At 46.0% G+C, this 12,731-nt stretch overlaps 1 protein-coding gene across 2 annotated transcripts; it reads right to left on the bottom strand.

The window, feature by feature from the left end:
* Positions 1-348: 348 nt before the first annotated feature.
* On the bottom strand, positions 349-10,787 carry irs2b (insulin receptor substrate 2b). Of its 2 annotated transcripts, XM_026375983.1 has the most exons (3): positions 7,094-10,787; positions 5,784-5,823; positions 349-843 (listed from the first exon to the last, which is right to left on the bottom strand). In XM_026375983.1, exons 1-3 carry the CDS (start codon positions 10,449-10,451, stop codon positions 609-611), a joined length of 3,633 nt encoding a protein of 1,210 aa, XP_026231768.1. In that variant the 5' UTR covers positions 10,452-10,787; the 3' UTR covers positions 349-608. The 2 variants fall into 2 exon arrangements, with proteins under 2 accessions (XP_026231768.1, XP_026231769.1); XM_026375984.1 differs by lacking the exon at positions 5,784-5,823 and having other exon boundaries at positions 708-843; positions 7,094-10,786.
* Between the last annotated feature and the right edge of the window lie 1,944 nt (positions 10,788-12,731).

Genomic DNA, 12,731 nt, shown 5'->3' with positions numbered 1-12,731 from the left:
TCACTTAAATCTTTGATATACTGTGTGTTTGTAGGTCCAAACTAAAAATGGCCATCAGAAGGGGGGCTGATGGCTAGAGTAAGGCTTTGGATTGGTGATTCTTAAAAAACATTCACCTCTGAAAATAAATATTTTATATATATTTATATTGTGTGAATTGGTACCAGCCTGGTTTCTGCTGAGGTAGGGTTTTTTAAGCAAATGTTACCTTTGATTTTTAAATATGTCCATTAACGTTACCTCTTTTTGCAGTACAATCTGTATAAAAATTACACACACTTTAATTTACTGCATACGTACATGATAAATAAATAAATACATGTAATTTGTATGCAGCTAAGGTTTTTCTTTTTTTTGCATGTATGTGTGTGCACACGTGCTCTCCAGGTTTGGTTCACAGGTTTTAAGGTGAGAGTTTCTGGCAACTCTTGTCTTAAGCCAAAACAAACATGAAAGTGTATGAATTGTAATAACAACAATAATTAACATAACAATATTCTGCAGAATTCGCAGGCCTACGTACAGAGATAAATAGATAAATAGTTAGCTATCTATAGTTTGAGTTAATAGTCCTTTTAAGTTCTTGTTATTTTCTAACTATTCTAGTACTACAGCAGCGATGGCGCCTGAATGTTTTGGTGCCGAAGAAAGCAGAGGGAAGATTCGAGGCAAGAGGCAAGGGTCAAGTGTTCGGGTTTCCAAGGTGACGGGCGTCCATGTGACCCAGGAAGGCGGCAAAAAGGTCGAAGGACATCCGCTGCAGCACATGCTCCAACTGTTTCTGTGGTGACCTCGTCACTTGGCTGCAGCGAGATCCTATGTTCACAGGATTCAGGCTTCATTCTGAAAGAGGGAGAACAAAATGGGATTGTTTACACACACGAAGCTGAATGAGTTTTCCCAGTCAATTCACAATCTTAATTTAAGTGTGTGTGCATACAGTATCTACAATATGTGATTCACTGTGTAGGACAAAGCAAGACAGCACAGGGGGGAGGTCAAACGTATACCCCCACTCTGTTACCAAGTAAGGAATAAGTGCTCTTCAAAGGGCCTTTAGAGAGAGTGTGTGTGTGTGTGTGTGTGTGTGTGTGTGTGTGTGTGTGTGTAGTCCTCAGCTGGTAGAGACTGGAGTGGCAGGTGCTTTCACGGCAGGGGAAAAACAGAGTGGCATTTAGCACTGTGCAGCTGACACAGGGTTAGCCACCAAAGACGGCAACAACACTCCCACACACCAACAAACACACAGTTATTCCTGATCGCATACCTACTGAAGACAAATCAACAAAGATTCACTCCCACATACACCACAGCTGTGTATTTTCACATGCAATAAACCCAGAATCTCTCTTCAGAGTGTCGCTTTTCTCCCAGTGGAAAGCAGCACTGAGCTTTGCCCCTGTGTAGTTGTTTGTGAGGTTTCATTTACATGCAGAGCTATCAAATGGGAACGGAAGTCTTGGCTGACACACACACAAACACACACACACAGCCCTTCTCTGCGGCTGCATTTCTTCCCGCATTTGCTGTCTCCTCTCCCTCTTCCCCAGTCATGAACAAGAGCTGTTTTCACAAAGCTGGATGTGATCGTCATTCTCTAAAACAAACCTTCCATTCAGACTCCCCAGTGTTCCCCCTCCTCAGTTACTCCCACCATAAACACACACGCCTGTTCTCTCTCTTTGCCCTACATCCATTGTATAGGAAAATTAGATGCTAATGTCAAATCTTAAGCTAAATTCAAGCCATACTGATGAACAAAAACACACTGATTTCACTCGTGAGGCCACCTGAGCTGAGCCTCTCTCATGCCATGGGTGTTCGAGACGGAAAACACCGGAGTGGGAAGTGGTGGAAAAAACCACAGTAACAGAATCAACCTGACAGAGAGAAACGGGAATGCAGTGAAGTCATGGGACCGACGGTCCACAACAATCTGAGTGTGTGTGTGTGTGTGTAGAGGGGGGCAGAGAGGAGGGGTTGTGGAGGGGGCTGGGCTAGTCAGCGGCCTGTAGAGACAGACGCTTGGGTGACTGTGATCTGCCGGGAACGAGAGGTGAATCACTAACAGCTCAGATTAGCAACCAGGTGTAGCCATGAACATAAACACGGAGACATGATGATCATTATGTGAACAATAGTGCAACTGGACAATGTGGTGTAGAGGGACGTGCCACACACACACACACACACACACCGCTATTCAAACACATGCTGATTGGAGAAAATGTGGGTGGGCAGGGAGATTTGGGGAGGAGGTGTTATTGAGAGAAGGGGACAGAGGTCCAGCGGGGAATGAACCGAATGGCTCCTACCCCTCCTCTTTTTCAAGCATATATACAAATCCCTCTATCGCTCCCAAGAACCCATGTCTGTCCCCCCGGGCTCTGTTCATTGATTATTTAGTTCTCACAGGCTAAATTTAGCCACGCTCCATTCTCTCTAGCACACACACACACACACACACACACACACAGGGGCCATGCATTAAAAGAAAGTCCCCATGTATGTTGATGGCTTGTTTGCTTGTGTAGTTCCATGTTGTTGCACAACTGAATGAATGGGCTTGTCGGGAAAGTCAGCAGGAATGGAGGAGGCTCGCCAAATGTTTTTTTTATTATATATACATAAACTGAGCTTCTGCAAACAGAAAAACTAATGTTGGGAGCAGGTTTCCTTTTACAGATAGGAAGATATCAGCAGGCTCAGATATGCTCTGTTTACATTCCTGGCCTGCTGGCTCCTCCCTGATCTACAGCAGTGCTCCACCAAACAAACACGGACTGACTCTTCACCTCTGACCTCCCACACCTCAGTCCAACAAACAAAACAACAACAACAACAGCAACTGTGGTTAACTCAGCTCTTTTGCCCACTGATATTTATTATCTCATTCATGTTTTGAAGTCTATTATCGCTGAAATCGGGTAACTGGAAAAGCAAGATGCTTCTGGGTTTTATTTATTTTCATTATCGATTAATCTCATAGTCATTTTATCAATTAACTATTAAAACATTATTTAAATGATTAATCATTACAATACAATACTGTAACAGGTTCATGATGAGCTTGTGTCCAAGCATGAGAAACCAGCCAGCAGCCATTGGGCCGATCTTTCCTGTTGCCTATGTGTTGGTATCTGTGCATGTGTAAGCACTGTATGGTATGTGAACTCATGCCACACGCTTACTGTAAAAGCGCTATCACTTCCTCAGCCTCAAGAAAAACAAGCTAATCAACAATGTCTAATCCTGAAGTGAATGTAATCCTTCTTACCTCCAAGCTAAATTGAGGATACGGTAGGTTGGTTTTGTTTTTTTTGTTTTTTTGTTTTTGTTTTTTTCTAGTGTGGGAACATCCCGTCCTACTTTACTCAAAGAGTTATATATCAGACAGCCGGGAGCGCTGCGTATGTGTGTCTGTAGAGGAGGGGCGACAGGACAGGTGAGGGCAGGGACTGTACGTTCCTCGAAATACTGTGTGTAATCAAATTGTCAAGCAGAGGCGTTATTTGTGGAGTTTTCTGGGCTAAAACGCAACAAATGCAATGCAGTTATAAGCTAATGTCAAAATCCATCAAACAGGGAAGCTGATTTTTTGTTCTTTTGTATTAAGAATGTTACTGATTAGCAGCTCCCTCCATTCTCAGATATATATTTTTTCATTTACCTATAATAATGCTATTTTAAGCTAATTTGGAATTCAGCTGTCAATTCAGTGTCCATATTCTCTTGATCCACTAAATAAATAATTGTCTAGACATTGTAAATAAACAATGCAAACCAAGCAGCCAAGTAGCAATAGGAGTTAGTGCCTCTGATCAGACACCATGCAAAAAACTAAGGGTTTAATGCGATGTTGACAATCCTCTTTTATCCTCTGTGGTGTGAAAAGCCAATAAGAGGCGGTCCACTGAGGTCACACAACAACATGAAAACACAAGGCTTGAATGAACTGGTGTGGAGAAGGTGTGTATGTGTGTAAGTGGGGCTGAATCACGTGATTTCTGCAAAACAGAAAGCAGTGCCTGGAGAGAAGAGGAGAAGAAACTGCAAAGGAGGATGCACAGGAGAGTGGGGGGGGGGGGGGGGGTTTTGGATTTGTGTTTGGCTTCTTGGAACTGCCTGGCCACACCCCCACCTTCTCCCTGTTGTTGTGGCAGATGGTGGCCAGTCATTAGCGTATTGTCACTCTCCTCTGAAGGGCCAGATAACCAGTGAGCACTGCTCGGCGGGGCAGGTGCAATACCCCTGACCCACCCCCACCAGCTGCTGATGGCTGCGTGTATATATATATATATAATATATATAAATATATATGCACACATGGAAGAATGGAAGTGTATATGTGTGTGTTTGGGTGGGGGACTGTCTGGGCACACAATTATAAGGCATGGAGAGTGTGTCAGTCTTTTCCCCTATCTATATCCTTGATTCTTTTTTAGCCAAAGAGTGAAACATTAGATAAATGAGTGCAGATAAGGGAAAAAAGAAGATGAGAGGATGATTAATAGGCTTTTATGGAGAAAATAGGAGCAATATAGATGTAAGAGAGGTAAGATAAGGACCAGCAAGCAAAAAGAGTAAAAAGGTTGTAAGGAGTTGTATGGATTTCTGGAAATGCCCCGATTGCAATATCTCTGGCTCTCTGAGTCTCTCTCACACACAGTGCCAGTTCAAAGGTCAAGAAACTAGAACCACTGCCGGCAGAGACAGAAGGCGTGTGCTGAAAACTGCACAACCCCCTCATCGTCCCACTCATCTCCATTCTTCCTGTACATAATTTCAGGGCCAAAACCCAAAACAACAACAGTGCAGGCTATCAACTAACAGACTCTACCATCACCACATGAAAATCCATCCATATACAGAAGATTTGTTTGTTTGTTGAGCTGACAAGCAGCTTCTCTCTCTCCCTCCCTCCCTCACCCTGCAATAATTTCCCCCGCCAAATAAGGACAGGTGATTTCCTGTTTCAAATTGATGTACTGCAGGGAATGCGCACTATGGTTCAGTCAGCGATAAGAAGAAAATGTGGTAAAGCCTGTCATCTTGTAGTAAACAGCCATGCAGTCGGTTTCTCTGTGTCAATGACCTGCTGCGTTGGTCACATAACTGATCAAAGTTTCCTATTATACAAGGATGTGTGTTTGTTAGAGGTTTATATAACCAAGATACAGCAGCAAAGGCCAACTCTCACTGAAACAACACTGATCTCTATCTTTTTGCTTCTTCTCGTTCTTTCTTTCCTTCTTACTCCTCCATTCCTCCCCCTCACTCCCTCCCTCCTTTCAGCCCAACAGCTCAACTGTCTATTTCATTGGACATAAAAAAATAAGTCATCCATCACCATTGTTCTTTCACCTCCTCCTTTCCTGCCCTGCTCTTGTAACCTTGGACAAATGTCTCTGCTCAAGGTCAAAATTCAATACAAGGCAACGTAAAAGGTACTGGGACACAACTGGAAGTATCAGGAAAAGATGGGAGTTTTTTAATAGGTGTGATGGTACACACATGTGTGCATGTGTGTCTGGTTTAAGTCACATGTATACAAAACATTAGCGAGTGCCCTTTTCTGTGGAAAACCGTTTCGTTGCTGTTTGAAGTTGCTCACACTGGAAAAAAAAAAAAAAAAAAAAAAGAATCCTCCCATCCCCCCTCTGAGTTCATCCCACCAGGTTAGAAAAACAAGTGAGCATTCACCTCTCCTACCAAGCTTTGCACACTGCCCACATTCCAGTCCTGAAATCCAGTACCTGACAATTGATAAACAACTGACTCACTTGTTTTTCTGGGGAACCCGATGACTTGCCCCCACACTGGCTGCGCTCACAGCATGAGAGTCAGCAGAGACAGAGACAAAGAGAGAAAACTTGGTTGTGAAACCACAAACAGCAATTAAACTCTTGTATTTCACCATCAGAACAGTGACTCCTGACTCACGAACAACCCAACACAATATGTTTTCTTTTGACACAACAGCAACTTGTGACATGCCCCTACTAGGTCATCTATGCCGGTAAATAATCCCTGCCATTTAGAGATGCGTGGAGAGCCACTGGGGCAACAGCAAATGAATGAGGTGAAAGGTAATATTTTGATGGAAACTGTTCTTGTGCACAAAGGTGACTATTTACATGGATTCCACAGCTCCTCATTGATATATCTGGTATGAGGCCTAAGACTTGGAATCTAACAAATACTGATTTTAGAAATGCAAACTCCCTAATTTCTATCCTGGTTTTCAAAAAAATTAAAACATTATTAGCGTGATTACTAAGTTAATGTCCCCTAATTGTTACCTAACTAAGGACAGGTCTTAGTGTTGCAGAAACATTTGTTTGTAGTTTCTATGACCTAAGCCACATGATTGTGTCACTTCATAACAAAAGTATTTTTGCACATACTGCTTTTCCTCAAATTCCTAATCTGACAAAAACACTCTATATGCAGTATCATACTGGTTTTCAAAGATCTAACAAATACCCCCCGCTTTGACATTTGTAGATGTGTAGTTCATGGGTGTGACGAATAGGTGACTAATCCCATCTAAACATCACAGCCTACACCCAACAGTAACATTCATAACTTTACCTCCCTTAGATCCTGTAGCCTGCCTTACTGACCAAAAACTATTCTAGTACACAGCACATATTGGTATGAAACCACTGCTGATGTAGAAATGACAACTGATGATGCCATAAGCTACATTTGGTTATATAACATTGTAGGTTGTTATTAGGGCATTGCACAGATTACGATCAGCGGTGTTGCCTCTACTCTGAAAAGCAGAGACCAGAAAATAGAAAGAAAAAAAACAAATACTGTGTCATCAGCCATCAGTCAGTTTGAAACACACACTGCTGCATACACACAAATCAGGCTGTTTGTTTTCGGCATAATCTCTGAAAGATAATTATCATTCTCTGCTTTTGAATGAGAATGCGTTCAGAAGTGCTGCTTAGCAACGAGTAGCCTATCTCTGCAGAGTATAGCCCTGAGGCGGATCTCTAGCGTACTCAAGCTTGAACACCACTCCCTTCATGAATGAAAATCTACTGAATGAATGCGTGTGTCACATGAAAACACTCACCTTTCACAGCAGCAGCAGCAGTCTCCTTGAATCCCAGGCTTGCATAGGGGCTAGTGTTGAAACCATTCATGCCACCCTTGCATCCACAGGCTGTCTTGAACCTCAGGAGTTCATCACAGCCCCCTAACCTGCATCCTCCAAAGTTTCCCTCCATTAAGTTTAAGGCAATGTAGTTAAGTCCGTTTTGATACCCAGCTGATGTCTCCCGGCACATTGGGCTGTTGCTGGAATAGTCCTTATCAGGTCCCTCTGAGCTTCGAACAGTGCGAGATACATTCTCCACAGAGGCAGAACTGTGCCGTTTGGTGTCATGGGCAAATGATGGGCACACGGGTGTGACAGTCGTGGTGGAGGAGAAGGTCTCAGAACTGTGCCGTCTGCGCCCCTGGGGATCAGCCCGGATCACTTTGGCCCCCCTGTGTGGATCTATGAGGGTGACGGATAATGAAGGACCCCCAAATAGAAAAGAATCCACTGGTACATGAGGCACCTCATGCTCAATGCTACTCTGAAGGCTAAGTCTCTTGACACAGGATGTGGGGCTTGTGGGGAGGGGAGCAGAATCAGTGGTGCAGAGAGCAGGTAGAGGGGCAGCGGGACTTAATGTCATCTCAGTGTAGTCTTCCTTTCCTGGAGCAGGCGGACACACCGAGCTCCCCTGCTGTGGGAGAACATATTCCTCTACCACCCTCTTCTCCTCTGAATGTCCCTCTAAGGTTTTTTCCTCTTCTTCCTCCTTGCTTTCATACATGCCCTTCTGAGAGTTCACCAGAGGAAGACTCGGGCCCTTAGACGTATCATTTATGGTTCCTGAATGTGGGGAATCCCTGGCTTGATGTCCCAGGTTTCCTTGGGAGCTGACGTCAACATTAGCATAGTCTGAGAGTGGCAGGGATTCCCTTTTTGTACATGTTAAACTCACAGTGGACACGGGGCTTGCTGTGGACTCCAGCGGGTCTTGTGTAGCATTACTAAAGTCTATGTTGATGTATTCTCCGGGGCTGCGTGGCTCTGAGGGAAGGGGGTGTTCACTCATACATGGTAGTGCTCTGAGGGATTCCAGAGCCAGGCGGGTGGGCCGACACACCCTACTCCGGTGTACCAGACCTCCATCGACCCGAGCCATTCTTAGAGGAGATGGAGCCCCAGACAGGGTGCCTGGTGTCCCTGGAGAGCTGCTCGTCACGGTCTCCCCTGGAATAACAGGACAATAATTGGACTCCTCTTCTATCCGCTGTCTCTGTAAACTCATCATCACATACTGGTCTGTGTCTGTGGACCCACTGCGCTGCAATGCACCTTTAAGTGAGCGTGGCAGAGAGCTGTAAGAATAAGGCTGTCTGTGATATTGTGGGGGGTGGGGATCTCCTGTTGAGGGACTCAGGATGTAGTCTGGCGGTGTGAGAGACACCAGAGGGTCAACAGGAGACATGTTCAGGTACTCTCCACTGGTGAGCTTTCCATCAGTGCTCTCCACTGACATCTTGGTTCCACACCACATGGGCATGTAGCCACTGTCCTCCAGAGAAACACTCCCAGGGGAGTCTGTGCTTGGGGCAAGCCCCACTGAAGAGTGTGAATGGGGGTTGATGATTTGCTTTGGGGCAGAAACACACATGGGGCTCATGGGCATGTAATGGTCACTCTTGGAGCCTGGTGTCTGAGGTGCTACACCTGGCATCATGGGCATATAGCCACTGTCCGCTTGAATACTGTTAGAGCCAATCTGAACATCCCTGTAATCCTCAGGATAGGTCCCTTTAGGAGAGGCAGTGTGACATCTGCGAAAAGACTGGCTTCCACTAGTGTATGTGGCTCTCATAAGAGTATACTCATCCAGGGAGGCTGAAGATACTTGCGGGGGACCCCTCTGCTGGCGAGGGGTGGTGAGGGAGTAGGTACGCTTTCGATAAGCCTTGTCCAACTCTGATAACCGACGGTAACCATTTTGATTCTGGCGTTCCATCACCATGTAGCCATCAAGCTCACTGCTGTCCCTGGAGGGTGGGGTGTCAGCTTTGAGAGACTCAGGAGTGTTGCTACGGAGGGTGAGCGGTAATCTCAGGTCCCGTGCATCTGCAGGGCTAGAGCCATACTCCTCACAAGATATAAAACCAGCGTCAATGGGTGAGCCTGAGAAAGAGGCACTGCAGCTTGAGGGGCGAGGAGCTGTGCTGTCTGGGCAGGATGACAGACTCACTAGGCTAGGGGTGGCCATGGGTGGGGAGGGAGACAGGGGCATAGACATGGACTTACTGTGCTGGAGGGAAGAAGACTCAAATGTCCGACTAGGGCGTGTTGTAATGGTGTGGGATCTGCTCAGGAGGGTCCTGTGGATCCCCGGGCTAAGGGGGCTCCCTGTCACTGACATTGGGCGGGTCATGGTGCCGTCGCCCTCACTGGCCGTGCGTATTCGACAGGAGGAGAATTTGCTCACAGGGGAGGTGGCGGCCACGCTGTCTGTGCGCGACCGCCGGGTAAGCCCGGTCTGACTCGGGGGTAGATTGTTCAGATGCCTCCGTGTCGGCACAGAGATGGGGTTTGTACCAGACGACTGGCTTTTGCTGCGCGGACGAAATTCCGACAGTTCCTTCATGGCTTTCATCGCCTCCAGGATAGTTTCGTGAATGCTTTGTGCCACTACAGAGTCATCAGCCTGCATCCACAACTCACCAGGTCCCGTGGCTGCCGATCGGCCGAGCTCGATGAAGAAGAAGCTGTCGGAGTGGCCGCACCTCCGGATGTTCATCAGCTGTAAGACGACAGACGCAACCTCCGAGTTCAACTTGACGAAGCTGATGTTCCGGCTGGAGAGACACAGTCTGTACACCCCGGTCAAATTTCTGCTCTGTCCCAGGCCTTTGGATTTCAGATTAACCTGCCATACCTCCTTGTAGGTGGCGGTAACCGGCGTCATTACACCGTAGCTCGCCTCGTCGAAGCCAACCAGCGAGGACGCCGAGTTGGACGCCGAGCCGTCATCGACTTTCCCCTCAGCCATTAAATCCATCACCGCCCGGTACCAGCTCTCCTGCTCCTGCTCGTTTTCCGCCGCCACGGCAAAATATTCGTCCTTGGTATAAAGAGCAATGAGATATCTGTGCTTTGCGTCCGCTCTCTTGTTGATATTGAGGCAGCAGTCCAGAGGAATAACTCTCTTCGCGGCCGATTTGTTTTTCCATTTCTTCTCGCTCTCGTAGTACTCCAGGCGCGCAGGGAACCCTTCGCTCGGCTCTTTCAAAACAAAAAAGCGCTTGTGTCCGTGCTTCTGTTTCTTTAGATATCCGCATTTCTTGACGTTGTGGCTCGTGTTGCTCGGTGATAACGGTTGATCTCCCGTGTTTGGCGGACTCGCCATTCTCGCGTCCTCCGCTACGAGACACAAAAGCTTCCTTCACTCGAGTTGCTAAAAGAAAACGACGCGCTTTCTTTTAATCCTCCGTTTCCAGAGCCGGTGGTGCGCTCGTTCGTCTTCTCCCACAGCTGAGTAATAAATAACACATGTCCCCTGGACATGGACTGAGGAGAGGAAACAACATGTGACGATCTACACATCCAGCTCTGGTTTAAAAAAAGAAGGAGGAAAAAAAAAAAATACACACACACCGATAGTGGGTGGTGCGCAGTCAGCTCATTGGGCTTATTGGTGGAAACGGGATGAATGCAGGAGTGAGATGGCCCCGTTCAAAGGAGAGAGAGAGAGAGAGAGAGAGAGAGAGAAGGAAAAGCCCTCCTACTATCACTCTGCCCTCTTCCGACTCATTTGAGCGTAGTCAGCCAGCACTGTATCTTTATTTATAGCAGCTCTGGTCCTATGATCCAACACTTGGCTACTGTGAACATTTTATATATACCAAAAAAAAAAAAAAAATGTTCCTGACCCATATAAACTAACTCTGCGTAATTTAAGGGGTCGAGGTGGATTATAAAACATTTTATTATTAATATATTGGCTAATTTTGCGCACGCAAATGGAAGGAGTAAAGTCTACTGGCTGATATTCTGTTTTATTCTCCCAGCTTGTTCCTCACATTGATGGTTTTATGCAACACCTTGATCATATTTTAGCATGACTGTAGAGGGAGTCACTCCAGCCTCTCCAACTAGTAAACAAGCAGCAAGCGCGCACACAGTCGAGGCTGCAGCTCTGTCCCAGGAATTTAATATTCCGACGGCGTCACCCTGAGCAAGTACAGTCACGATCTTAACGGGATATTTCAGCCCGTCTTCTCATTTAAACGCAGCAAACGTGGATGATAAACAACTAACACAAGACTGTGTGGAGAGGAGATAGAGCAGCGAGCTTTGTTGCACAACACGGTCGCCTCCTGCTGTATTCCCGTGCGCCTTGACCTCCCAGCAGGAAGACTGAGCTGCTCTGTTTCCGCCGGCTTTAGTGTATTTGTCTTCACGTTCAGACTCGTTTTGAATGCAGATGACGGGTTACAATAGGTTAAAACTTAAAGAAAAACAGGCATCCGTGTATCAGTGAAACAGGAATGACCCATATATGGTTATACAAAAAAAAAAAATCATGATCATGATGACGCAAAAAAAAAAATCCTGATCTTGATGCGTCAATGGCTGCTAGTGTGCGTAATGATGAAATGCGGGACGCAGCTGGGTACCGCGGTGTGGTGAAGACGAGAGTATGTTGCTGACAGCCAATAGCCTGTCTTTGACTTCCTGGGGGAATGAGATTCGCTCACGTCTTCCTGCCCAGCAAAGCCCCGGTAATGTTTCACTGCTAGAAAAACAGACAGTACAGTGTGTCCCGACACTCAGGCTCCGTATGCAGGTCAAATGTAGACTCCGAAAACAGTCGTCGTCATTGAAATCACATCTGAACTGTAATTAAGGGGGGTAGTCTTCATTCAAATTGTCAGAAATCAGCCACTGTGGTGACATTATTTTTAACAGGCACATGCTCCATGATGATAACATGGAAACTACTCCCCACCTTATTCATAAACACACCACATCCCCCCACCTTATATTCCTGTTTTTCTTCAGATCCCACAGTGCTGGCTCAGCACCAAACCACCCAGTCCTCAGAGGCAAGATCAATTATCATGCCCTGTGCAGGTCAATTATGCCACCAGGAGCAATGATTTGACTACTGCCTCTGTGGAAAAAAAGAAGAATCAAATCCGCCTCTCCTATGATCTGTTCCTCAGACAATAATTAACATTTGGTCCATGGTGATTAGTTGATTTTGTGTTTTGTGTGACTGTTTTCATTATTTGAGCTGTTTACCTCAGCATTGATATAAATAGGTGTTGCAGAGCTGGCTGCCTAAACCTCCAAGGCTCAGATGTCTCCCTGCAGGATAAAGAGGGTTCCCTGTCTGTTGATACTAGGTTTCCTGTGTGACAGACACAGGCGTGTATCTCCTTTAGAACAACTACTCCACAACGTAATGTCAGTGAGTAACATTTAGAGTATCTACTGTTGCTTAAGTATTTGAAGTCCTCAGTGGCTCGTCTTGTATAATACAACACTCTGACACTGACAACACTGAGTGGGGGTAGTGTGAAGTGAAAGCAGGGGGAGAGGGAGTGACTTCTTCTTTTTGCATAACCCATGAAGCATAATAAATGCAAATCAGCTGTCCATAAAATACCAAAAAGGTGGCCAA

Source organism: Anabas testudineus, chromosome 21, assembly GCF_900324465.2.
Source record: "Anabas testudineus chromosome 21, fAnaTes1.2, whole genome shotgun sequence".
Classification (NCBI taxonomy): Eukaryota; Metazoa; Chordata; class Actinopteri; order Anabantiformes; family Anabantidae; genus Anabas; species Anabas testudineus.
This window is presented reverse-complemented; position numbering and strand designations above follow the sequence as displayed.

Excerpts from the sequence above, each read along its gene's own strand:
- irs2b (XM_026375983.1), bottom strand. The coding sequence starts at position 10,451 with ATGGCGAGTCCGCCAAACACGGGAGATCAACCGTTATCACCGAGCAAC. Across the intron at positions 5,824-7,093 it reads TGCTGCTGCTGCTGTGAAAG|CCAGTGTGGGGGCAAGTCAT; the intron begins GTGAGTGTTTTC and ends CTGTGAGCGCAG. Across the intron at positions 844-5,783 it reads CGGGTTCCCCAGAAAAACAA|AATGAAGCCTGAATCCTGTG; the intron begins GTGAGTCAGTTG and ends TCCCTCTTTCAG.